This window comes from Hyla sarda, chromosome 1 (assembly GCF_029499605.1).
Source record: "Hyla sarda isolate aHylSar1 chromosome 1, aHylSar1.hap1, whole genome shotgun sequence".
NCBI lineage: Eukaryota > Metazoa > Chordata > Amphibia > Anura > Hylidae > Hyla > Hyla sarda.
The window spans coordinates 605340519-605365261 of NC_079189.1; the positions used below are offsets into that span (position 1 = coordinate 605340519).

Sequence of the window (24743 nt, forward strand, 5' to 3'; positions counted from 1 at the left end):
CACATATACAGCTCTACTGTGTTCACATACAGCTCAGCTACATGTACATTACACATATACAGCTCTACTGTGTACACATACAGTTCAGCTACATGTACATTACACATATACAGCTCTACTGTGTACACATAGAGCTCAGCTACATGCACATTACACATATACAGCTCTACTGTGTACACATACAGCTCAGCTACATGTACATTACACATATACAGCTCTACTGTGTTCACATACAGCTCAGCTACATGTACATTACACATATACAGCTCTACTGTGTACACATACAGCTCAGCTACATGTACATTACACATATACAGCTCTACTGTGTACACATACAGCTCAGCTACATGTACATTACACATATACAGCTCTACTGTGTACACATACAGCTCAGCTACATGTACATTACACATATACAGCTCTACTGTGTACACATACAGCTCAGCTACATGTACATTACACACATACAGCTCTACTGTGTACACATACAGCTCAGCTACATGCACATTACACATATACAGCACTACTGTGTACACATACAGCTCAGCTACATGTACATTACACATATACAGCTCTACTGTGTACACATACAGCTCAGCTACATGTACATTACACACAGCTCTGCTGCAGACATATATAACACACACATACACAGCTCTGCACCACGCACATCACACACACACAGCTCTGCTGCATACACATAACTTCAGCTCATCCAGCAGCGATCACAACCAGCACAGCAGAGTCCTGCATACACTGAGCAGATGAGCCTAGAGCAGCAGCCCCTGATCATGTGACTCCTCCTCTCTCATGTGACTGATCACATGACGGTGACATCATCGCAGGTCCTGTAACGACAAAGAAGCCACAGGTAAAGGTATGTGTGTGGGTTTTAAGTTGTTCCCCTCTTACTGGTTATTGTGGTTCCGCTCTCTGTAGTTACTGGTTATTGTGGTTCCGGTCTCTGTAGTTACTGGTTATTGTGGTTCCGGTCTCTGTAGTTACTGGTTATTGTGGTTCCGGTCTCTGTAGTTACTGGTTATTATGGTTCTGGTCTCTGTAATTACTGGTTATTGTGGTTCCGGTCTCTGTAGTTACTGGTTATTGTGGTTCCGGTCTCTGTAGTTACTGGTTATTGTGGTTCCGCTCTCTGTAGTTACTGGTTATTGTGGTTCCGCTCTCTGTAGTTACTGGTTATTGTGGTTTTGGTCTCTGTAGTTACTGGTTATTGTGGTTCCGGTCTCTGTAGTTACTGGTTATTATGGTTCTGGTCTCTGTAGTTACTGGTTATTGTGGTTCCGCTCTCTGTAGTTACTGGTTATTGCGGTTCCGGTCTCTGTAGTTACTGGTTATTGTGGTTCTGGTCTCTGTAATTACTGGTTATTGTGGTTTTGTTCTCTGTAGTTATACTGGTTATTGTGGTTCCGGTCTCTGTAGTTACTGGTTATTGTGGTTCTGGTCTCTGTAGTTACTGGTTATTGTGGTTCTGGTCTCTGTAGTTACTGGTTATTGTGGTTCCGGTCTCTGTAGTTACTGGTTATTGTGGTTCCGGTCTCTGTAGTTACTGGTTATTGTGGTTCCCGTCTCTGTAGTTACTGGTTATTGTGGTTCCCGTCTCTGTAGTTACTGGTTATTGTGGTTCCCGTCTCTGTAGTTACTGGTTATTATGGTTCTGGTCTCTGTAATTACTGGTTATTGTGGTTCCGGTCTCTGTAGTTACTGGTTATTGTGGTTCCCGTCTCTGTAGTTACTGGTTATTGTGGTTCCCGTCTCTGTAGTTACTGGTTATTGTGGTTCTGGTCTCTGTAGTTACTGGTTATTATGGTTCTGGTCTCTGTAGTTACTGGTTATTGTGGTTTTGGTCTCTGTAGTTACTGGTTATTGTGGTTCCGGTCTCTGTAGTTACTGGTTATTGCGGTTCTGGTCTCTGTAGTTACTGGTTATTGCGGTTCTGGTCTCTGTAGTTACTGGTTATTGTGGTTCCCGTCTCTGTAATTACTGGTTATTGTGGTTCCCGTCTCTGTAGTTACTGGTTATTGTGGTTCCCGTCTCTGTAGTTACTTGTTATTGTGGTTCCGGTCTCTGTAGATACTGGTTATTGTGGTTCCGGTCTCTGTAGTTACTGGTTATTGTGGTTCCGCTCTCTGTAGTTACTGGTTATTGTGGTTCCGCTCTCTGTAGTTACTGGTTATTGTGGTTCCGCTCTCTGTAGTTACTGGTTATTGTGGTTCTGGTCTCTGTAGTTACTGGTTATTGTGGTTCCGGTCTCTGTAGTTACTGGTTATTGTGGTTCCGGTCTCTGTAGTTACTGGTTATTGTGGTTCCGCTCTCTGTAGTTACTGGTTATTGTGGTTCCGCTCTCTGTAGTTACTGGTTATTGTGGTTTTGGTCTCTGTAGTTACTGGTTATTATGGTTCCGGTCTCTGTAGTTACTGGCTATTGTGGTTCCGGTCTCTGTAGTTACTGGTTATTGTGGTTCCGCTCTCTGTAGTTACTGGTTATTGTGGTTCCGCTCTCTGTAGTTACTGGTTATTGTGGTTCCGCTCTCTGTAGTTACTGGTTATTGTGGTTCCGCTCTCTGTAGTTACTGGTTATTGTGGTTCCGCTCTCTGTAGTTACTGGTTATTGTGGTTCCGCTCTCTGTAGTTACTGGTTATTGTGGTTCCGGTCTCTGTAGTTACTGGTTATTGCGGTTCCGGTCTCTGTAGTTACTGGTTATTGCGGTTCCGGTCTCTGTAGTTACTGGTTATTGCGGTTCCGGTCTCTGTAGTTACTGGTTATTGTGGTTCCGGTCTCTGTAGTTACTGGTTATTGTGGTTCCGGTCTCTGTAGTTACTGGTTATTGTGGTTCCGGTCTCTGTAGTTACTGGTTATCGCGGTTCCGGTCTCTGTAGTTACTGGTTATCGCGGTTCCGGTCTCTGTAGTTACTGGTTATCGCGGTTCCGGTCTCTGTAGTTACTGGTTATCGCGGTTCCGGTCTCTGTAGTTACTGGTTATTGTGGTTCCGGTCTCTGAAGTTACTGGTTATTGTGGTTCCGGTCTCTGTAGTTACTGGTTATTGTGGTTCTGGTCTCTATAGTTACTGGTTATTATGGTTCTGGTCTCTGTAGTTACTGGTTATTGTGGTTCCGGTCTCTGTAGTTACTGGTTATTGGGGTTCCGCTCTCTGTAGTTACTGGTTATTGTGGTTCCGCTCTCTGTAGTTACTGGTTATTGTGGTTCCGCTCTCTGTAGTTACTGGTTATTATGGTTCTGCTCTCTGTAGTTACTGGTTATTGGGGTTCCGCTCTTTGTAGTTACTGGTTATTGTGGTTCCGCTCTCTGTAGTTACTGGTTATTGTGGTTCCGCTTTCTGTAGTTACTGGTTATTGTGGTTCCGCTTTCTGTAGTTACTGGTTATTATGGTTCCGTCCTCTGTAGTTACTGGTTATTGTGGTTCTGGTCTCTGTAGTTACTGGTTATTGTGGTTCCGGTCTCTGTAGTTACTGGTTATTGTGGTTCCGCTCTCTGTAGTTACTGGTTATTGTGGTTCCGGTCTCTGTAGTTACTGGTTATTGTGGTTCCTGTAGTTACTGGTTATTGTGGTTCCGGTCTCTGTAGTTACTGGTTATTGCGGTTCCGGTCTCTGTAGTTACTGGTTATTGTGGTTCCGGTCTCTGTAGTTACTGGTTATTGTGGTTTTGGTCTCTGTAGTTACTGGTTATTATGGTTCCGTCCTCTGTAGTTACTGGTTATTGTGATTCTGGTCTCTGTAGTTACTGGTTATTGTGGTTCTGGTCTCTGTAGTTACTGGTTATTGCGGTTCTGGTCTCTGTAGTTACTGGTTATTGTGGTTCCGGTCTCTGTAGTTACTGGTTATTGCGGTTCCGGTCTCTGTAGTTACTGGTTATTGTGGTTCCTGTAGTTACTGGTTATTGTGGTTCCGGTCTCTGTAGTTACTGGTTATTGCGGTTCCGGTCTCTGTAGTTACTGGTTATTGTGGTTCTGGTCTCTGTAATTACTGGTTATTGTGGTTCCGGTCTCTGTAGTTACTGGTTATTGTGGTTCCCGTCTCTGTAGTTACTGGTTATTGTGGTTCCCGTCTCTGTAGTTACTGGTTATTGTGGTTCCCGTCTCTGTAGTTACTGGTTATTATGGTTCTGGTCTCTGTAATTACTGGTTATTGTGGTTCCGGTCTCTGTAGTTACTGGTTATTGTGGTTCCCGTCTCTGTAGTTACTGATTATTGTGGTTCCGGTCTCTGTAGTTACTGGTTATTGTGGTTCTGGTCTCTGTAGTTACTGGTTATTATGGTTCTGGTCTCTGTAGTTACTGGTTATTGTGGTTTTGGTCTCTGTAGTTACTGGTTATTGTGGTTCCGGTCTCTGTAGTTACTGGTTATTATGGTTCTGGTCTCTGTAGTTACTGGTTATTGCGGTTCTGGTCTCTGTAGTTACTGGTTATTGCGGTTCCGGTCTCTGTAGTTACTGGTTATTGTGGTTCTGGTCTCTGTAATTACTGGTTATTGTGGTTCCGGTCTCTGTAGTTACTGGTTATTGTGGTTCCCGTCTCTGTAGTTACTGGTTATTGTGGTTCCCGTCTCTGTAGTTACTGGTTATTGTGGTTCCCGTCTCTGTAGTTACTGGTTATTATGGTTCTGGTCTCTGTAATTACTGGTTATTGTGGTTCCGGTCTCTGTAGTTACTGGTTATTGTGGTTCCCGTCTCTGTAGTTACTGGTTATTGTGGTTCCCGTCTCTGTAGTTACTGGTTATTGTGGTTCTGGTCTCTGTAGTTACTGGTTATTATGGTTCTGGTCTCTGTAGTTACTGGTTATTGTGGTTTTGGTCTCTGTAGTTACTGGTTATTGTGGTTCCGGTCTCTGTAGTTACTGGTTATTGTGGTTCTGGTCTCTGTAGTTACTGGTTATTGCGGTTCTGGTCTCTGTAGTTACTGGTTATTGCGGTTCTGGTCTCTGTAGTTACTGGTTATTGTGGTTCCCGTCTCTGTAATTACTGGTTATTGTGGTTCCCGTCTCTGTAGTTACTGGTTATTGTGGTTCCCGTCTCTGTAGTTACTGGTTATTGTGGTTCCCGTCTCTGTAGTTACTGGTTATTGTGGTTCCGGTCTCTGTAGATACTGGTTATTGTGGTTCCGGTCTCTGTAGTTACTGGTTATTGTGGTTCCGCTCTCTGTAGTTACTGGTTATTGTGGTTCCGCTCTCTGTAGTTACTGGTTATTGTGGTTCCGCTCTCTGTAGTTACTGGTTATTGTGGTTCTGGTCTCTGTAGTTACTGGTTATTGTGGTTCCGGTCTCTGTAGTTACTGGTTATTGTGGTTCCGGTCTCTGTAGTTACTGGTTATTGTGGTTCCGCTCTCTGTAGTTACTGGTTATTGTGGTTCCGCTCTCTGTAGTTACTGGTTATTGTGGTTTTGGTCTCTGTAGTTACTGGTTATTATGGTTCCGGTCTCTGTAGTTACTGGTTATTGTGGTTCCGGTCTCTGTAGTTACTGGTTATTGTGGTTCCGCTCTCTGTAGTTACTGGTTATTGTGGTTCCGCTCTCTGTAGTTACTGGTTATTGTGGTTCCGCTCTCTGTAGTTACTGGTTATTGTGGTTCCGCTCTCTGTAGTTACTGGTTATTGTGGTTCCGCTCTCTGTAGTTACTGGTTATTGTGGTTCCGCTCTCTGTAGTTACTTGTTATTGTGGTTCTGGTCTCTGTAGTTACTGGTTATTGTGGTTCTGGTCTCTGTAGTTACTGATTATTGTGGTTCCGGTCTCTGTAGTTACTGGTTATTGTGGTTCCGGTCTCTGTAGTTACTGGTTATTGTGGTTCCGGTCTCTGGAGTTACTGGTTATTGTGGTTCCGCTCTCTGGAGTTACTGGTTATTGTGGTTCCGCTCTCTGGAGTTACTGGTTATTGTGGTTCCGCTCTCTGGAGTTACTGGTTATTGTGGTTCCGCTCTCTGGAGTTACTGGTTATTGTGGTTCCGCTCTCTGGAGTTACTGGTTATTGTGGTTCTGGCCTCTGTAGTACTGTGACTCTGTAGTATACAGCAGCCACAATGTTGTCCCTTTCTGAGGCTAATAACTTATCGCAGCTGTTCTCTGGTACTCCTTTATAGGTTGGGTCTCAGGCCTGATTCTACTTGCCCAAGGTGTAGCCAGGTGGGAGCCCATTTTTATATGGTGTGGCAATGCACAATCCTGGTTCCTTTCTGGAGGGGGGAGGGGTGCTCTCTCTCATCAGTAAGATATGAGATACTGGTGCCACTGGAGGTTAAAGGGGTTCTCCACTGCCCTCCCTTCCGGAGCTCCGCTCACAGCGTCCAGAAGTTTATTACTCCTAACTCTGTGTGTGGGCTTCCGTGTTCAAGGCCGCCCCCTTGTGACGTTACGCCCGCCCTCTCAACGAAAGTCTATAGGAAGGGGGCATGGCAGCGGTCGCGCCCCCTTCCCATAGACTTTCGTTGAGGGGGCGGGTGTGATGTCACGAGGGGGCGACCTCAAACACGGAAGCCCACACACAGCGTTTGGAGTAATAAACTTCTGGACGCTGTGAGCGGAGCTCCGGAAGGCAGGGCAGTGGAGAACCCCTTTAACCTCCAGTGGCTCCAGTATCTCATATCTTACTGATGAGAGAGAGCACCCCTCCTCCTCCAGAAAGGAACCAGGATTGTGCATTGCCACACCATATAAATATGGGCTCCCACCTGGCTACACCTTGGGCAAGTAGAATCAGGCCTGAGACCCAACCTATAAAGGAGTACCAGAGAACAGCTGCGATAAGTTATTAGCCTCAGAAAGGGACAACATTGTGGCTGCTGTATACTACAGAGGAAATTCTTTTCTTTTTGGATTTCTTTTCTGTCACAGTACTACAGTGCTCTCTGCTGCCACTTCTGTTTATTTTAGGAATTGTCTAAAGCAGCATATGTTTGCTGATCCTGCTCTAGACAGTTACTGACATGGACAGAGATGTCAGCACTGTGGCCGTGACAGAAAAGAAATCCAAAAAGAAAAGAATTTCCTTGGCGCTACCATACATCAGGAGACGTGGAGGAGGCCGTAGGAGGGCAACAACCCAGCAGCAGGACCGCCACCTCCGTCTTTGTGCAAGGAGTAGCAGGAGGAGCACTGTCAGAGCCCTGCAAAATAACCCCCTCAGGCAGCAAATGTGCATGTGTCCACTCAAACGGTCAGAAACAGACTCCTTGAGGGTGGTATGAGGGATCGACGCCCACAGGTGGGGGTTGTGCTTACAGCCCAACACCATGTAGAACGTTTGGCATTTGCCAGAGAACACCAAGATTAGCAAATTCACCACTGGCGCCCTGTGCTCTCACATATGAAAGCAGGTTCACACTGAGCACGTGACAGACGTGACAGTCTGGAGACGCCGTGGAGAAGGTTCTGCTGCCTGCAACATCCTCCAGCATGACAGGTTTGGCGGTTGGTCAGTAATGGTGTGGGGTGGCATTTCTTTGGGGGGCCGCATAGCCCTCCATGTGCTTGCCAGAGGTAGCCTGACTGCCATTAGGTACTGAGATGAGATCCTCAGACCCCTTGTGAGACCATATGCTGGTGCGGTTGGCCCTGGGCTCCTCCTAATGCAAGACAATGCTTGACCTCATGTGGCTGGAGGGTGTCAGCAGTTCCTGCAAGAGGAAGGCATTGATGCTATGGACTGGCCCGCCCGTTCCCCAGACCTGAATCCGATTGAGCACATCTGGGACATCATGTCTCGCTCCATCCACCACAGACTGTCCAGGAGTTGGTGGATGCTTTAGTCCAGGTCTGGGAGAACATCCCTCAGGAGACCATCCACCACCTCATCAGGACCATGCCCAGGCACTGTAGGGAGGTCATACGGGCACGTGGAGGTCACACACACTACTGAGCCTCATTGTGACGTGTATTAAGGACATTACATAAAGTTGGATCAGCCTGTAGTGAGGTTTTCCACTTTGATTTTGAGTGTGACTCCATATCCAGACCTCCAAGGGTTGATAAATTTGATTTCCATTGATAATTTTTGTGTGATTTTCTTGTCAGCACATTCAACTATGTAAAGACGAAAGTATTTCATACGATTAGTTTATTCATTCAGATCTAGGATGTGTTATCTTAGTGTTCCCTTTATTTTTTTGAGCAGTTTATTAAAAAATCTTAATCCTTCCAGTACGTATCAGCTGCTGTATGCTCCAGAGAAAGTTGTGTAGTTCTTTCCATTGTGACCACAGTGCTCTCTGCTTACACCTCTGTCCATGTCAGGAACTGTCCAGTGCTCTGGACAGTTCCTGACATGGACAGAGGTGTCAGACAGAAAGGAATTTAAAAAGAAAAGAACTTTCGCTAGAGCATACTGCAGCTGATAAGTATTGGAATAATTAAGATTTTTATATAGAAGTAATTTACAAATCTGTTTTACTTTCTGGCACCAGTTGATTTAAAAAAAAATGTTTTCCACCGGAGTACCCCACTAAGAGGCGTTGTATCCTCTGAAAGTGCACCATCCAGGGCCGGTCCTAAATTGGGTCCTGGTGGGTCCTTTGTCCCAGGCGGCACGCTGTCAGGGGCGGTACTTTGCTGCCCAAGATTTAATTACTCCATTATAGCACCGTTATAATAGGGAAATTAAATCTCTGGCAGTAAAGTGCTGCCGCCGATCACATGGGGAGCTGCAGCCGTTGATGCGGAGGGGAGAGGGCCCGCAGCAGACACTGTGTTGGAGCTGCGAGCCCTGAACGTCCTCAGCGGCAGCCACTGTGGCACTTTAAATGGGCACTGTCAGATACAAAACCTTTTGATATGTTGTAAAGCATGTATAACCAATAGGTTCTGCAATTGCTTTCATTAGAACATTTTCAGTATTTCATACTGAAACAGCCAGTCAAACAACTGCCCCCCCCCCCCCCCTGTCTGCTTGGACACATACTAGTCCTGTTGTGTCCATGAGTCATCACCTATGTCATGGACACACTTCCTTGATTGACAGCAGTGAGCGCAGGGCTCAAAGCTGGAGGAAAAATCCTCCCACTGTCAGCTTGTGTCCCGCTACTGTCAGTGAGGACAAGCTGGGAGTTGTAGTTTTGCTAATGCTAGGGGAGATGTGAGCAGACAGCATACTGAGGGAGGGGGCGGAGACCAGCACAGTGAGGCCACGCCCCCTCCCTTTGAGAGGAATTCAGACTAGTGAGCTAAATTAAAAGTGTAATAAAAAAAAAAAAACGGTGCTAGACACATAAAAATATAGATAGATGTACATGGTCAGGATTAGCTACTGAGTGATATATAAAAAAATGTTTTTTTTGTTGGATCTGACGGGTACGCTTTAAAAGAACCACAGTGGCTGCCTGGGAGAAGAGCTGAGGTCACGTCCCACTGTGACGTGACCTCACGTCATTGTCAGCAGTGAGCAGGTCCATAGAGGAGCTCATTCCGCCGCCGTCCCGACATGTGGGGGAATGCCTGCTGGAGTGGTGAGTAACTTAACCTCTTCAGGAGTCAAGGCGTATGCATACGCCCTGCATCCTGAGTCCTTAAGGTCCCGGGACCAGACCGGGATGCCTGCTGAAATCATTCAGCAGGCATCCCAGCACATCGCCGAGGGGGTCCTAAGACCCCCACATATCAGCGATCGCCGCAGATTTGCCGCAAATGGGTTAAGAGGGACGAAATTCCCGTATTGAACCCCCAGAATGTCCCCCTGCTCTGGGTGTTAGCGGAAAAATCGTTTAGGGCCTTTTGCACCCATTGCAAGATAAAGGTTACCACCTTTTACGTGGATAACTTTTATACTAGTATCCCTCTCTTCACATCCCTGGCCGCCAGATTCAGGCTCACTTGTGGGACAGTCCGGAAGAATCAAAGAGGTCTTCCGCCCCATCCCCTCCAAATTCCTATCCCCCGGGGTGAGTTCCGTGCCCTTACCCATGAAAACCTGTTGCTGGTCTGGTATAAGGACAAGAGGGATGTCCTTATACTCACCACAATTCATGGGAATGGCTGTCCTTGTGCGAGATACCGCAAGACCGGTCCTCAGGCCTGATTGTATTCTGGACTACAATCGGTATATGGGGGGCTTGATCTCTCTGATCAAGTCCTCAAGCCATATAATAATGCACTAAACCCCAGGGCCTAAGCCCGGGGTAAAAAAAAACCTATTGCTTACCCCCTAAAAAGTAACTTTCATTGAGTACTAATAAAATGTCCCAAAAGTAACACTTTAAAACTGATACCAGGTGTACCTAGTACTTATAACATTAAGGTCAAGAGAATAGTCTCCACTATTTCTCCAAAAATAGCACTGCAGTGGCTAATTGTATAGAGGGTAACACACTGGTACCACTTAAAATCAAAACACTATTGCCGCCTCTACATGTTTCGCCGCTACCCGCGGCTTTCTCAAGAGGCAATGGTGGCAATGGCAGAGGGGGTATTTATAAACCACTCTCCCCTTGTCATCATTGTGTGCCCAGGTTCCTTCTCCAATGGAGTTCACTTTTATATTTATTTTTATCCAGATCACCAATAGAATCTCACCCATACTTAAAACCATCTGTGTGAGTGACCTACTTACCAATCACAGTCGGGAGATGTCATGTCCGGGAGCCCGTCATTATCGCGTCACCTACGCGTCATGCCCCGTCATCTAGAAGCGCCTGTGTTTACTTGCTACATCGTAGCGTTGCGCCGCGCATGTCTAATGCTGGCTTTCACAGTCTTAGTTTCCATCAGCACTGTCCGATCTATTGCGGATGCGCTGGAAACCTGCGCATGCGCTAGCACTTAGAGAAAAAATTTACCTTTTGGACTCATGCATTGACCTATATATAAGGAAAGACTTGTATGGAGCAATTTCTGCAATCGCCAGATCCATCTCGCCTCCTCTTGTAGTAGGCGAGTATCGATGTTTCCTTTCCTCGGTCCTTGTTGTAATGGACACAACCCAGAAAACTTAAGCTCCTCCAATCTCCCATTATGGGTTGCCAACATATGTCTCGCCAATGGTGTGTCCTTAGCCGTTGTGATGTTGCTCAAATGTTGAGATTCTTCTCCCTAATTCTTGAGTCGTTTTTCCCACAAATAGTTTGGGGCAGGTACACTGGGCAACATATATGACATTGTGTGATCCACAATTAATAAACTGTCTTATTTGATTAATACAGTTGTCAACCGGATTCACGATTTCTTTAGTTTTATGTATGTACCGGCAAAAACTACAATGTCCGCAATGATATGTTCCCACTGTCTTGTTTTTTAAGAGGAGGCGAGATGGATCTGGCGATTGCACAGTCAATCACCGTTGGGCTTGAATGAAGGCTTTTCTTTTGCAGCCTTTTTATAATATGCCTTCATTTAGTTTTTTGGATTATCCTTCCCAATGTTATTTTGTTCATTATTTTGCAGCTTCTATAATGGGGTCCCAGGTCATGCACTTTCTTTCACCCACATACATATTTTTTGCATGCCGGACATATATACTGGTGACCGTTACTGAGTTAAGCGCTATAGCATTAATCCCTGACAATATAGGTGGCATAAGATTGAGGCTGATACAGATATCCATTGTGTGAGAATAGACTTGTGGAGTTGTAAAGTGTGGGTTGTTATAACAATATTTTAAATAATCTATACATGCCTACTATTATACCTTTTTGTCTGATATTCATTTTATGTTGGCTTCTCTTTATTGTTACAACCCTTCAATCCACATCCATGCCAGCCTATATGAACATCTTCCACCACACTGTCAGAATTGACTGATAATTCAAAAGGAAGAGCGTATGAAGACCAAAGTATCAAAAACTCATCAAGCTTTATTAGTACAAAATGCACAAAAATAGGACAAACACTTAAAGCACATAAAATTAGAGATACAACTCCAGATCCACAAGGGCAGGAAGGGGGGGGGGGGACTGGTCAGGGTACATCAGATTCATGTATACTATGCTGCAGGTACAAAGATAGATGGGTAATGGGGAAATACAGCAAAATGCCCAAAGTAAATAAATCAATAAGCCGGGAAGGGGTTAAATCCCGATTAATAGCCCCATAAGGTGCATAGAAAATAAGTGGATTTCACCCGTAAAACGTATATGCAGGCTAGAACTCAGAACCCAACAGGACGTAAATAAAGTATAAACAGTAAATTACCTAGTGAAGAGGGTGAGAGAGTGTAAGACCAGACCGCCGTGGCCCAACGTTTCACCAAAATAGGCTTCTTCCGGGGCGTCCCGAAAGAAGCCTATCTTGGTGAAACGTTGGGCCACGGCGGTCTGGTCTTACACTCTCTCACCCTCTCCACTAGGTAATTTACTGTTTATACTTTATTTACGTCCTGTTGGGTTCTCATACACATCATACACGGCAGGTCCCATCTGCTATCAGCACCCGGGGGCATTAATTTTGTTTAACTTCATAAGGACCTGGCCAATTTTTGCTTTTGCATTTTCATTTTTTTAATCCTCACCTTCTAAAAATTATTTCTCTTTCAATTTTTCACCTACAAACCCATATAAGGGCTTGTTTTTTGCGTCACCAATTGTACTTTGTAATTACATCAATAATTTGGTAACAAAATCTATGGCAAAACAAAAAAATATATATTTGTGGGGTAAAATTGAAAAAAAAGTTATTTTGTTACTTTTGGGGGCTTCTGTTTCTACGCAGTGCACTTTTTCGGTAAAATGATCTTTATACTTTAGGTCCATTATCTTTATTCTGTAGGTCCATATGGTTACAAGGATACCTAATTTATATAGGTTTTATTTTATTTTACTGTTTTAAAAAAAATCTTTACTACATGCACCAAAATTAGTATGTTTAAAATTGTCATCTTCTGACCCCATAAAAGTTTTTTTTTCTGCATAGAGGGATGTATGAGGGTCATTTTTTGCGCTGTGATCTGTAGCTTTTATCAGTGCCATTTTTATTTCAATCATGGGATTTTTTATTGCTCTTTCTTTCTTTCAAAAAATTCGCAATTGACTTTTTTTTTACATATACGCCATCAACCTTGCGGTTTAGCTAACATTGTATTTTAAAAGTTCGGACATCTATGCATGCGGCGATACCACATATGATGTTTATTTTTTTTATTTAAAAAATGGGAAAAGGGAGGTGGATTCAAACTTTTATTAGGAAGGGGTTAATTAACTTTTTTATTAACTTTATTTTATTTATTTTTTACACTTTTTTTTATAGTCCCCATAGGGAGCTTTACCATGCAATCTTCTGACTTCATACACTGTTCAATGCTGTTAGAGATGAGCGAACTTACAGTAAATTCGATTCGTCACAAACTTCTCGGCTCGGCAGTTGATGACTTTTCCTGCATAAATTTAGTTCAGTTTTCAGGTGCTCCCGTGGGCTGGAAAAGGTGGATACAGTCCTAGAAGACTCTTTCCTAGGACTGTATCCACCTTTTCCAGCCCACCGGAGCACCTGAAAGCTGAACTAATTTATGCAGGAAAAGTCATCAACTGCCGAGAAGTTCGTGACGAATCGAATTTACGGTAAGTTCGCTCATCTCTAAATGCTGTGCCATAGCATAGTATTGATCAGTGTTATTGGTGCTTTGCTGCTCCAGCCTGCCTTGACTGGCCAGAGCCTCGGAGCACCATTCGGACGGCGAGGAGGCAGGTAAGGGTCGCCGTCCACTCAGCTCATCTGGACATCGTGATTTTACCGTGATTGTCCCGATCAGCTCCGCTGAGCTGCCGGGATCATTTCACTTTCCTTTTAGATGCCGCAATCAACTTCGATCAATGACTGGAATTAAACGTGGGTCCTGGCTGTTGATAGCAATCGGGACCCACTGGGTTTGAAGCGTGCTCAGCCCTTGGTACTTAAAGGGGTACTCCGCTGCTCCGAACGCTGGAGCAGGCGCCGGGAGCTTGTGACGCCCTAGCCCCGCCCCTCATGACGTTACACCCTGCCCCTCAATGCAAGTCTATGGGATGGGGCGTGACAGCCAACACACCCCCTCCCATAGACTTCCATTGAGGGGACGTGGCGTGAATGCATGAGGGGGGCGGGGCTATGACGTCACGAGCTCCCGGTGCCGGCTCCAGCTGAGCAGCGAAGTACCCCTTTATGGTGTTAGTTAAGTTCGATTTTTCTAAAGTAGTAAAATAATAGTAAAGCCTGTAAACATGAGGATCATTTTAATCGTATTGACATTAATAAACATTTATTGCACTCATTTTTACTGTAGAATACACTGCGTAAAAATGAAACCCAAAAGTGGCAAAATTGTGGATTTCTTTTCTTTTTCCAAATAAAATAATATTTTTTTGTGGTTGTGACGTACATTTTATGGTAGAATAAAAGGTGTCATTACAAAGTGCAATTGGTCTCGCAAAAAACAAGCCCTTAAATGTGGATTGAAATATAAGAGTTATGGATTTTAGAAGGCAAGGAGGAAAAAGCGAAAATGCAAAAAGGAAACTGTTTGTGTCCTTAAGGGGTTAAAGAACTCTGTTATGCTAAAAAATTTCATAAACTAAAAAAAATCCAAAGACCCTTCATACGGTGATCTGCTGATTCTTCAATAATACAATCTATTCAGCCATATATTTGGCATATAGCCATGGCAGGTCTAGGATCCTTCGCTAGGCCCCAGGTTGCCCTGGTAACCCATTGGCTCCATGTGACCATTATCTTGTTCTGGCCATTGCATCGGGATGTTATCTGTACATTACAGCCGCCATCATCTCCTGATACCATGGACACCTCTCCTGCCACATAACTGTATGTCCTCATGTGGGAAGATAGTCCGAACTACAGCGTATAGTTACATCATGGTGCGGGAAGGGGTTAAGATCTTCACTATGATCTATCTGCTCCCAACCTGACCGTCCCTTATATCCTCCCCCCTTTACCTGCCCCCCAAACCGGCCTTCACTGTTTACTTAGAAACTCCTCTCCTCTCCACATCTGAGACCCCTTCCCCCACCAAACACCTTCCTAGACTGTATGGCGATACTGACCATGTGGTGTCCGCCATCTTATCTCTCCTCTGACCTGAGTCCTAAGATCGTGTTTATATGGGATTTTATACTGGATCCTCTTCTTCCCTTCAGGTTCCTCCAACCCAGGATCCTCTGCTGATATCTTCTATATAAGAGAAGTTTCCTGATCAACCATGGAGAGAGACAGGAACAAGATGGCCGACAGGATAATAGACCTCACCCTACAGATACTCTTCCGGCTTACTGGAGAGGTGAGGGATTCTGGGAGTGATGTCACATGACCTCATTCTTATCTATGTAATCACATATGGATATGACTGGAGAGGTGAGGGATTCTGGGAATGTATGTAGTGATATTAATGTGTCTCTCCATACACAGGATTACACAGTAGTGAAGAAGTCCTCTAGTAGGTGCTGTCAGGCCCCTGTGTGTGAAGGATGGGGAAGAACCCTGAGCCCAATCCCGGGGCCCCCACCTCACTCCCTGATACACGAGGAAATGGATGAACAGAAGATCCTAGAACTCATCAACAAGATGATGGAGCTGCTGACTGGAGAGGTGACCCTGCTGGGAATGCTGGGACATTATACAGTAATGGAGGGGTCTGGTGATGACTGGAGAGGTGACACTGCTGGGAATGCTGGGACATTATACAGTAATGGAGGGGTCTGGTGATGACTGGAGAGGTGACACTGCTGGGAATGCTGGGACATTATACAGTAATGGAGGGGTCTGGTGATGACTGGAGAGGTGACACTGCTGGGAATGCTGGGACATTATACAGTAATGGAGGGGTCTGGTGATGACTGGAGAGGTGACACTGCTGGGAATGCTGGGACATTATACAGTAATGGAGGGGTCTGGTGATGACTGGAGAGGTGACACTGCTGGGACATTATACAGTAATGGAGGGATCTGGTGATGACTGGAGAGGTGACACTGCTGGGAATGCTGGGACATTATACAGTAATGGAGGGGTCTGGTGATGACTGGAGAGGTGACACTGCTGGGACATTATACAGTAATGGAGGGGTCTGGTGATGACTGAAGAGGTGACACTGCTGGGAATGCTGGGACATTATACAGTAATGGAGGGGTCTGGTGATGACTGGAGAGGTGACACTGCTGGGAATGCTGGGACATTATACAGTAATGGAGGGGTCTGGTGATGACTGGAGAGGTGACACTGCTGGGACATTATACAGTAATGGAGGGGTCTGGTGATGACTGGAGAGGTGACACTGCTGGGACATTATACAGTAATGGAGGGGTCTGGTGATGACTGGAGAGGTGACACTGCTGGGAATGCTGGGACATTATACAGTAATGGAGGGGTCTGGTGATGACTGGAGAGGTGACACTGCTGGGAATGCTGGGACATTATACAGTAATGGAGGGGTCTGGTGATGACTGGAGAGGTGACACTGCTGGGAATGCTGGGACATTATACAGTAACTACACCAAAAGAAGAAGATACCAGTAAACTGATTTGGATACAAAAATAGTGGATAAACTTTATTAAAGTGCATTATAAAATCATACATAAAATACAAGGTACTAAACAGATGAAAGCTACAGAAAAAAGGTAGTGATACTAAATCCACAATGGTAGACAATACAGACGGCAGGGATACAGTCCACAGATGTCAAATTGCAACATGCCCATAAGTAGTAAAAATAAATAATATAACATACATATAATGGATGTATAAAGCTGGTATATGTCCTCAAAGGGGCTATGGGTAAAGTGCAAATAACAAATTGTAAGGCACCTAGCCCTATTCAGAGGTTAGTCAGCAGCATTAGATAACAGCGAAGATAAGAGCATGAAAGACAGCATAAAGTAGCAAATACCTGCCATACACCAAAAGGGGAGATCACTACCTGTACCCCAACGCGCGTTTCGCGTATGGGCTTCGTCAGGGGGCGTCGACGAAGCCCATACGCGAAACGCGCGTTGGGGTACAGGTAGTGATCTCCCCTTTTGGTGTATGGCAGGTATTTGCTACTTTATGCTGTCTTTCATGCTCTTATCTTCGCTGTTATCTAATGCTGCTGACTAACCTCTGAATAGGGCTAGGTGCCTTACAATTTGTTATTTGCACTTTACCCATAGCCCCTTTGAGGACATATACCAGCTTTATACATCCATTATATGTATGTTATATTATTTATTTTTACTACTTATGGGCATGTTGCAATTTGACATCTGTGGACTGTATCCCTGCCGTCTGTATTGTCTACCATTGTGGATTTAGTATCACTACCTTTTTTCTGTAGCTTTCATCTGTTTAGTACCTTGTATTTTATGTATGATTTTATAATGCACTTTAATAAAGTTTATCCACTATTTTTGTATCCAAATCAGTTTACTGGTATCTTCTTCTTTTGGTGTAGTTAGGTTATGATAGGATCCAGTTTACGCAATTGCCTGTTAGCCAATTGTGTTTGTTCAGTGACAGTGACATTATACAGTAATGGAGGGGTCTGGTGATGACTTTAGAGGTGACACTGCTGGGAATGCTGGGACATTATACAGTAATGGAGGGGTCTGGTGATGACTGGAGAGGTGACACTGCTGGGAATGCTGGGACATTATACAGTAATGGAGGGGTCTGGTGATGACTGGAGAGGTGACACTGCTGGGAATGCTGGGACATTATACAGTAATGGAGGGGTCTGGTGATGACTGGAGAGGTGACACTGCTGGGACATTATACAGTAATGGAGGGGTCTGGTGATGACGGGAGAGGTGACACTGCTGGGAATGCTGGGATATGATACAGTAACTAGCTTTTGCCCGCGGCTTTGCTCGCGTTAAATTTGGGGTAACATAGATTTACTTTTTACGATCCTATAGTAATGAGGCCACTCTGGGTAAAGTCTACGGGCATCCAAACAACCCAAAACATTACATCTGCTGTTTCTGTTTCAATGTTTTTATTATTATTAAGGTGATCAAAAATGAATAAGCATACAAAACATATAACGTCAGCAGTACACATTATGCCAACTGTGAGGAATTGTAAACTTCAACAAGTAATTAGCAATATATTAAGCTTAAGTCCGAAAGGTTCGGATTGCAAAGTCACAAATCTGTTGTGGCTTCCCATTAAGGGATTCCTATGAAGGCTCCTCCACTTGAACAAGAGACACAAGATGAGCCTTTGGAAGGAGCCAAAGCTCCCTGAATCAACCAGTATATGATCAGACAAATTAGCCCGGTGACACCGGGTTTTAAACAATACAAAGACAGACACACAAGGGGAAACAGCACAAGGAACGAAACAGGGGAGGGAGAATAGTTCCAGTAGGAGAAAAAGAAAGGAAGGTAAGAGGAGAAAAGAAGAGAGACAGAAACTTCAAGAAGGATTACCCAGATAGTCCACCCAAGGTTGCCAGGTAGCCTCAAACGACTGTTGGGAATCATTTAAAAGGCTCGTCAATTTGTCATTAGCCATTATCCAATTTAACTTGGGGCGTATCAGCTGAAATTGTATAGAACTTGATTTCCAATTAGTCGCCATGGCTATCTTAGCGGCTAGAAAGATGTAGGAAATAAGTTTGCATAGTCCCTTTGAGATATTCGGGATTGGGGCATTTAGTAGAGCTTGCTCCGGGGATTTCACAAGGTTCACACCTGTTACCGACAAAATAAAATAATAGACCCGTATCCAAAAGCGTTTTACACGTGGGCAAGCCCACCAAATATGAAACGTAGTTCCCATCTGCTGGCAATTACGGAAGCATAATGGAGAAGCTGTGGGGTACATTTTAGCTATTCTAGTAGGGACCAAGTACCATTGAAGGAGCACTTTCCAGCCCGCTTCCTGCAAGGATGTGTTAATGGAGAGTTTGGAGTTGACAGAGGCACTAAGGATCCAATCTTTCAATTCAGTTTCCTTCCCCAGGTCCTTCTCCCAGGCAATCATGTACGGCAATTTGGTGGGGGTAGACAATAAGGTATCATAGATAGTAGAAATAATGCCCCGGCTGTCGGAAGCTCTCAGGCACAATGATTCATAAGAGGTGCGGTAAGTTATATCTGTCCCCGTCTTCTTAAGACCTGACAAGAAATTAGCAATTTGATTGTAGCGGAATAATTCGGGTAGCTTATAGAAGGCGCGGAAGTAGGCAATTGGTTTGATACCTAATCTATCAATAAAGTCACCTATGCGAAACAATCCATTATTTGTCCACCAAGACATACATCTACTGTTTCATGGAATTGAAGATCGACATCCTTTGAGGACTTTTACAGAGTCTGCGCGCAGGGGAACTCGCCTTCTCGTGCTGCTTATGTACTGCCAACAGTCCTCCTATCCCGACCTCCTATCCCGACCTCCTATCCCGACCTCCTATCCCGACCTCCTATCCCGACCTCCTATCCCGACCTCCTATCCCGACCTCCTATCCCGACCTCCTATCCCGACCTCCTATCCCGACCTCCTATCCCGTCCTCCTATCCCGTCCTCCTATCCCGTCCTCCTATCCCGTCCTCCTATCCCGTCCTCCTATCCCGTCCTCCTATCCCGTCCTCCTATCCCGTCCTCCTATCTTGACCTCCTATCTTGACCTCCTATCCCGTCCTCCTATCCCGTCCTCCTATCCCGTCCTCCTATCCCGTCCTCCTATCCCGTCCTCCTATCCCGTCCTCCTATCCCGTCCTCCTATCCCGTCCTCCTATCCCGTCCTCCTATCCCGTCCTCCTATCCCGTCCTCCTATCCCGTCCTCCTATCCCGTCCTCCTATCTTGACCTCCTATCCCGACCTCCTATCCCGACCTCCTATCCCGACCTCCTATCCCGACCTCCTATCCCGACCTCCTATCCCGACCTTCTATCCCGTCCTTCTATCCCGTCCTCCTATCCCGTCCTCCTATCTCGACCTATCTTGACCTCCTACCCCGACCATCCCGTCCTCCTATCTCGACCTCCTATCCCAACCTCCTATCCTGTCCTCCTATCTCGACCTCCTATCTCCATATGGGAAATATGTTAGGGTACAAGGATCAGGTCATTATGGAGGATCAGCAGCCCCTCACATTACTAAAACTGGGACCCCCGTGATCTCCGGAACAGGTCCCCAGCTCTCAGTGAGGAGAACGTGCCATAGACTGTACATGCTCTAATGGTTTCTATGGGAGAGCCGAAGAATATAGCACTCAAGCATCTCTGGAGCCCCCATAGAAATGAATGGAGCGTGTGCCATCTAAAGCACACACTTCTCACTGATAACCGGGGTCCCTTCCTGGAGATCTCTGGGGGTCGTAGCGGTTGGACCCCCCAAGATCAGCTACTTCTCTGCTATTCTGTGGATAGGGGATAAAATAGTTTTTGCTGGACATTGTCATTAATCCATCATGTAATATATCTATTATCTATGGCCATCTAGAAGACCTGCACCTGGGCTTAGATAACTCCTCCTGCACATATAAAACATTCCAGGTGACTTCTACTGTGTGATGACTTTTACAATATTTATTTCACAGCTTATGATTCAGGGAGAAGATCTGAACAATAGCAAAGATACAGAAATAGGAGTAAAAAAAGAAGAGACAGATGTGATCAGTGATGAGCAGTATAAGGAGGACATTCCTACAGAGAAAGATCTGAACTCTATTAATGCTACAGACATAAAGGTAAAAGAAAGAGAAGAAGAGACAGATGTGAGCGGTGATGAACAGTATAAGGAGGACATTCCTACAGGGAAAGATCTGATCTATAATAATGCTACAGACATAAAGGTAAAAGAAAGAGAAGAAGAAACAGATGTGAGCGGTGATGAGCAGTATAAGGAGGACATTCCTACAGGGAAAGATCTGATCAATATTAATGCTGCAGACATAAAGGAAGAAGAAGAGACAGATGTGAGCGGTGATGAGCAGTATAAGGAGGACATTCCTACAGGTAACCGCACAGGTATGTAGTAAAAACTAAATGCAGAGACAGTTCTGTGTCCTGTCTGTATTTTAATGGAACGGAGGATTATACAGCAGAAATTACTTAACATGGACAAAAATATGACCCCAGTATATGATAACACATGATGTGCAATAATAATATGAATGCAAAATACAACTGGAATACAATGCATACAGAAATTCTTCAGACTAAAATTTTGTCTAAAATGAGGTTCACCAAACATTAGGAGCTTGGCAACGGCACTATTATAGGAAAAGGTATGAGGAACACATGGGGTTTTGGCGCAATTTCAGCATAGGATGAGGGAGTAGGAATACTGAGCTGATGTACGGGCACCTCAAAATACTTTGCAGCTAGCAGGAATGGTGTGCTGTGGCATTTCAGAAGCTCAGCTCCGCCTCCTTGGCACTTGACTTAGAAATTATAAAGAGATTATATAAGTTTGAGTATCGCCATCAGCACCAGGAACATGAAATACCCGGACATGAGCAGCAAATACACCAGACAGATTCCCTGTAGAAAGGTCCTAATTCTGATAGTGCCTTATATAGATGCACATAAAAGACTTACTATATTTATATGCAACATTCTTAAGGTTATATTTCTTAAAAATAATAAAATCTGTGTTATCCTTGGCAGATGACTGTACCAGGAGATCAGAGGAGAATCTTATATCTTCAGATTATAAAGCAGATGATGATATCACACAAGATACATATGAAGAACATTCCATTATCCCAGATACACCCTCAGCCCTTCACAGCCAAGATCTGTCATCTCATCCTGTTATACCCGTCCTGTCTTCTGATCCACCACAGACTGTCAAGATAAATAAAAGCCACAGAAGGGTTGTTGGACATCAAAAAGCTCATATAGGAAAGAAGCCATTTTCATGTTCAGAATGTGGAAAATGTTTTTATCTGAAATCAAAACTTATAAATCATCAAAAAATTCACAAAGGAGATAAGCAGTTTTCATGTCTGGAATGTGGGAAATGTTTTAAAATGAAATCAAATTTTATGGCACATCTTAAAACTCACACAGGGGAGAAGCCATTTCCATGCCAAGAATGTGGAAAATGTTTTAGTCGAAAATCAAATCTTGCTGAACATCAGAAAACTCACACAGGAGAGAAGCCATTTTCATGTTCAGAATGTGGGAAATGTTTTACTATGAATTCATTTCTTTTTAGACATAAAAGAATTCACACAGGAGAGAAGCCATTTTCATGTCCAGAATGTGGGAAGTGTTTTTCTGTGAAATCAAATTTTGTGGCACATCGCAAAACTCACACAGGAGAGAAGCCATTTCAATGCCCGGAATGCAAGAGATACTTTACTACAAAATCAGTTCTTGTTAAACATCGAAGAGTTCACTTAAGGGAGAAGCCATTTGCATGCCCGGAATGTGAGAAAAGTTTTATTCAAAAATCAAATCTCGTTGAACATCTAAAAATTCACACAGGAGAGAAGCCATTTTCATGTTCAGAATGTGGGAAATGTTTTACTCAGAAATCAATTCGTAATAGGCATCAAAGAATTCACACAAGAGAGAAGCCATTTTCATGCCCAGAATGTGAGAAATGTTTTAGTCAAAAATCACATCTATTTTATCATCAAAAAATTCACACAGGGGAGAAGCTATTTTCATGTTCAGAATGCGAGAAATGTTTTACCCGAAAATCAGATCTTGTTAAACATCATAGAATTCACACAGGAGAGAAGCCATTTTTATGTTCTGAATGTGGGAAATATTTTGCGCAGAAATCAATTCTTCGTTATCATAAAAAAAAATCTCACACAGGGGAGAAGCCATTTTAATGCTCAAAATGCAGGAAAGGTTTAACTTGAAAAACAAATCTTGAGGAACATCAAATAATTCACGCAAGAGAGAAACCATTTCCGTGTGCAGAATGTGGGAAATGTTTTACTCGGACAAAAGTTCATACAAAAGTACATAGTGTTTCTTCTAAATAAAGTGCATGATTATGTGTATTAAAATAAAAAAATAAAAAGGGCTTGAATATTCCTGGTCTATATTAATTGTACTAATTATCTAGAATAGCATGTTGCTGTGTTATCAAAACATAAACATATGATGAGGAGGAAAGCGCTTATGGACTCTATACATTCGTGATGGCGTGGGAGAAAATCAACTGCAAAAAGAAATATATAATAAGAAATAATTATATAACCAGTCCTCAAGAAGTAGTGAAAAGAAGTAGTGAAAAAAAAAAGAAGAAAAGAATGAATAAAAAGAGGGAAGTATTAGTACTTTCCTCTTTTTATTCATTCTTTTCTTCTTTTTTTTTCACTACTTCTTTTCACTACTTCTTGAGGACTGGTTATATAATTATTTCTTATTATATATTTCTTTTTGTTGATTACTGGGTCTTTTGGGGTTATCAGACCTACCAGTTAACCTCGGAGTAGATGGTAGATTGAGCTGCACTCCCTCTTTGTCTTTTTTTTGCAGAAAATCAACTGCGCCTGCCCGGCTGTCTACTATAGGACGTCATCATGTGACCTAGGTCATATGACTCTGTCACCTGATCTGAGCATCAGGTTTAGAGCATCAGGTGCAGCGCCGGAGGCTCGTGATGGCACGGCCATGCCCCCTCAATGCATGACGTAACAAGCCTCCGCCCCCGTGCACCGGATGTCTGGAGTGTCGCAGACGAGATTGTGGGGGTCCCCAGCGGCGGAACCCCCGCGATCAGACAACTTATCCCCTATCCTTTAGATAGGGGATAAGATGTCTAGGGGCGGAGTACCCCTTTAACTCCTACTACTGTAGAACTCCCACTCTCCTGCCTCAACAAGACACAGAAAGAGTGGCAGTCAATGGGGGACCGAGTCACTTGGGGCCACTAAGTCCCTACATGTGAAGGTCTACCCACCTACAGTATACTTGGAGCGCGCCCGCTATTCCAGCAGCACTGGTACACCCCTTGTGGGCTACTGCAGATTCAACCTTTTTACCAAATGCAACATGATAATAAATATATATATATATAAAACTCAACGTGTGTATGTATGTATGTATGTGTGTGTGTGTGTGTGTGTGTGTATGTTCCAGCATCATGTCCAAACGCAGTGGCGTTGCTAGGGTTGGTGTCACCCGGTGCGGTAGAAAATGGTGTCACCCCATACCTTCCCCCCCACAGTAAGTTTTTAGCCTGTTGTGACAGACACCACTGTTGTAGCGCATTGTGATAAATTCCAGTATAATAATCAGATATACCAGTTGCCACAGAATAGGAAAGTGTTAAAGAAGTTTTCACCATTTAAATATACAGCTCCCTGAATTCCTTAAAGGGGTACTCCACTGGAAAACATTTACTTTTATATCAACTGGTGCCAGAAAGTTAAACATATTTTTAAATTACTTCTATTTAAAATCTTAATCCTTACAGTACTTATAAGCTGTTGTATTCTCCACAGGAAGTTGTGTAGTTCTTTCCAGTCTGTCCACAGTGCTCTGTCTGTCCATGTTAGGAACTGTCCAGAGCAGGAGAGGTTTGCAATGGGGATTTGCTCCTACTATGGACAGTTCTTGACATGGACAGAGGTGTCAGCACAGAGCACTGTGGTCAGACAGAAAATAAATTAAAGAAAAGAACTTCCTGTGAATCACTTATACAGCAGCTAATAAGTACTGGAAGGATTAAGATTTTTAAGTAGAAGTAATTTATAAATCTGTGTAACTTTGTAGCACCGGTTGATTAAAACATTTTTTTTTCCAGTAGAGTACCCCTTTATGCAGTGGTGAGGTTATGCTGGGAGTTGTAGTTTCACTCATCATAACTGTAGAACTGACAAGCGACTACAGCTCTGATAGGACACAGTGAGGAGAATGTAC

At 44.0% G+C, this 24743-nt stretch overlaps 1 protein-coding gene across 2 annotated transcripts; it reads left to right on the forward strand.

Annotated features, from left to right (window-relative positions):
• The first annotated feature begins 830 nt into the window (after nt 1-830).
• LOC130296832 (gastrula zinc finger protein XlCGF26.1-like) lies at nt 831-22909 on the forward strand. 2 transcript variants are annotated; one of them, XM_056548833.1, is made up of 5 exons: nt 831-877; nt 15069-15208; nt 15337-15516; nt 20450-20879; nt 21522-22909. In XM_056548833.1, the coding sequence occupies exons 2-5, from the start codon at nt 15131-15133 to the stop codon at nt 22700-22702; spliced, it is 1869 nt and encodes a 622-aa protein (XP_056404808.1). In that variant the 5' UTR covers nt 831-877; nt 15069-15130; the 3' UTR covers nt 22703-22909. The 2 variants fall into 2 exon arrangements, with proteins under 2 accessions (XP_056404808.1, XP_056404817.1); XM_056548842.1 differs by lacking the exon at nt 831-877 and having other exon boundaries at nt 14424-15208; nt 20450-20867.
• The last annotated feature ends 1834 nt before the right edge of the window (nt 22910-24743 follow it).

Bases quoted from the DNA above. Each gene is read 5' to 3' on its own strand.
- LOC130296832 (XM_056548833.1), top strand. From the start codon at position 15,131: ATGGAGAGAGACAGGAACAAGATGGCCGACAGGATAATAGACCTCACC. The intron at 15,209-15,336 runs GTGAGGGATTCT...CTCCATACACAG, and splicing joins TCTTCCGGCTTACTGGAGAG to GATTACACAGTAGTGAAGAA. The intron at 20,880-21,521 runs GTATGTAGTAAA...TATCCTTGGCAG, and splicing joins TCCTACAGGTAACCGCACAG to ATGACTGTACCAGGAGATCA.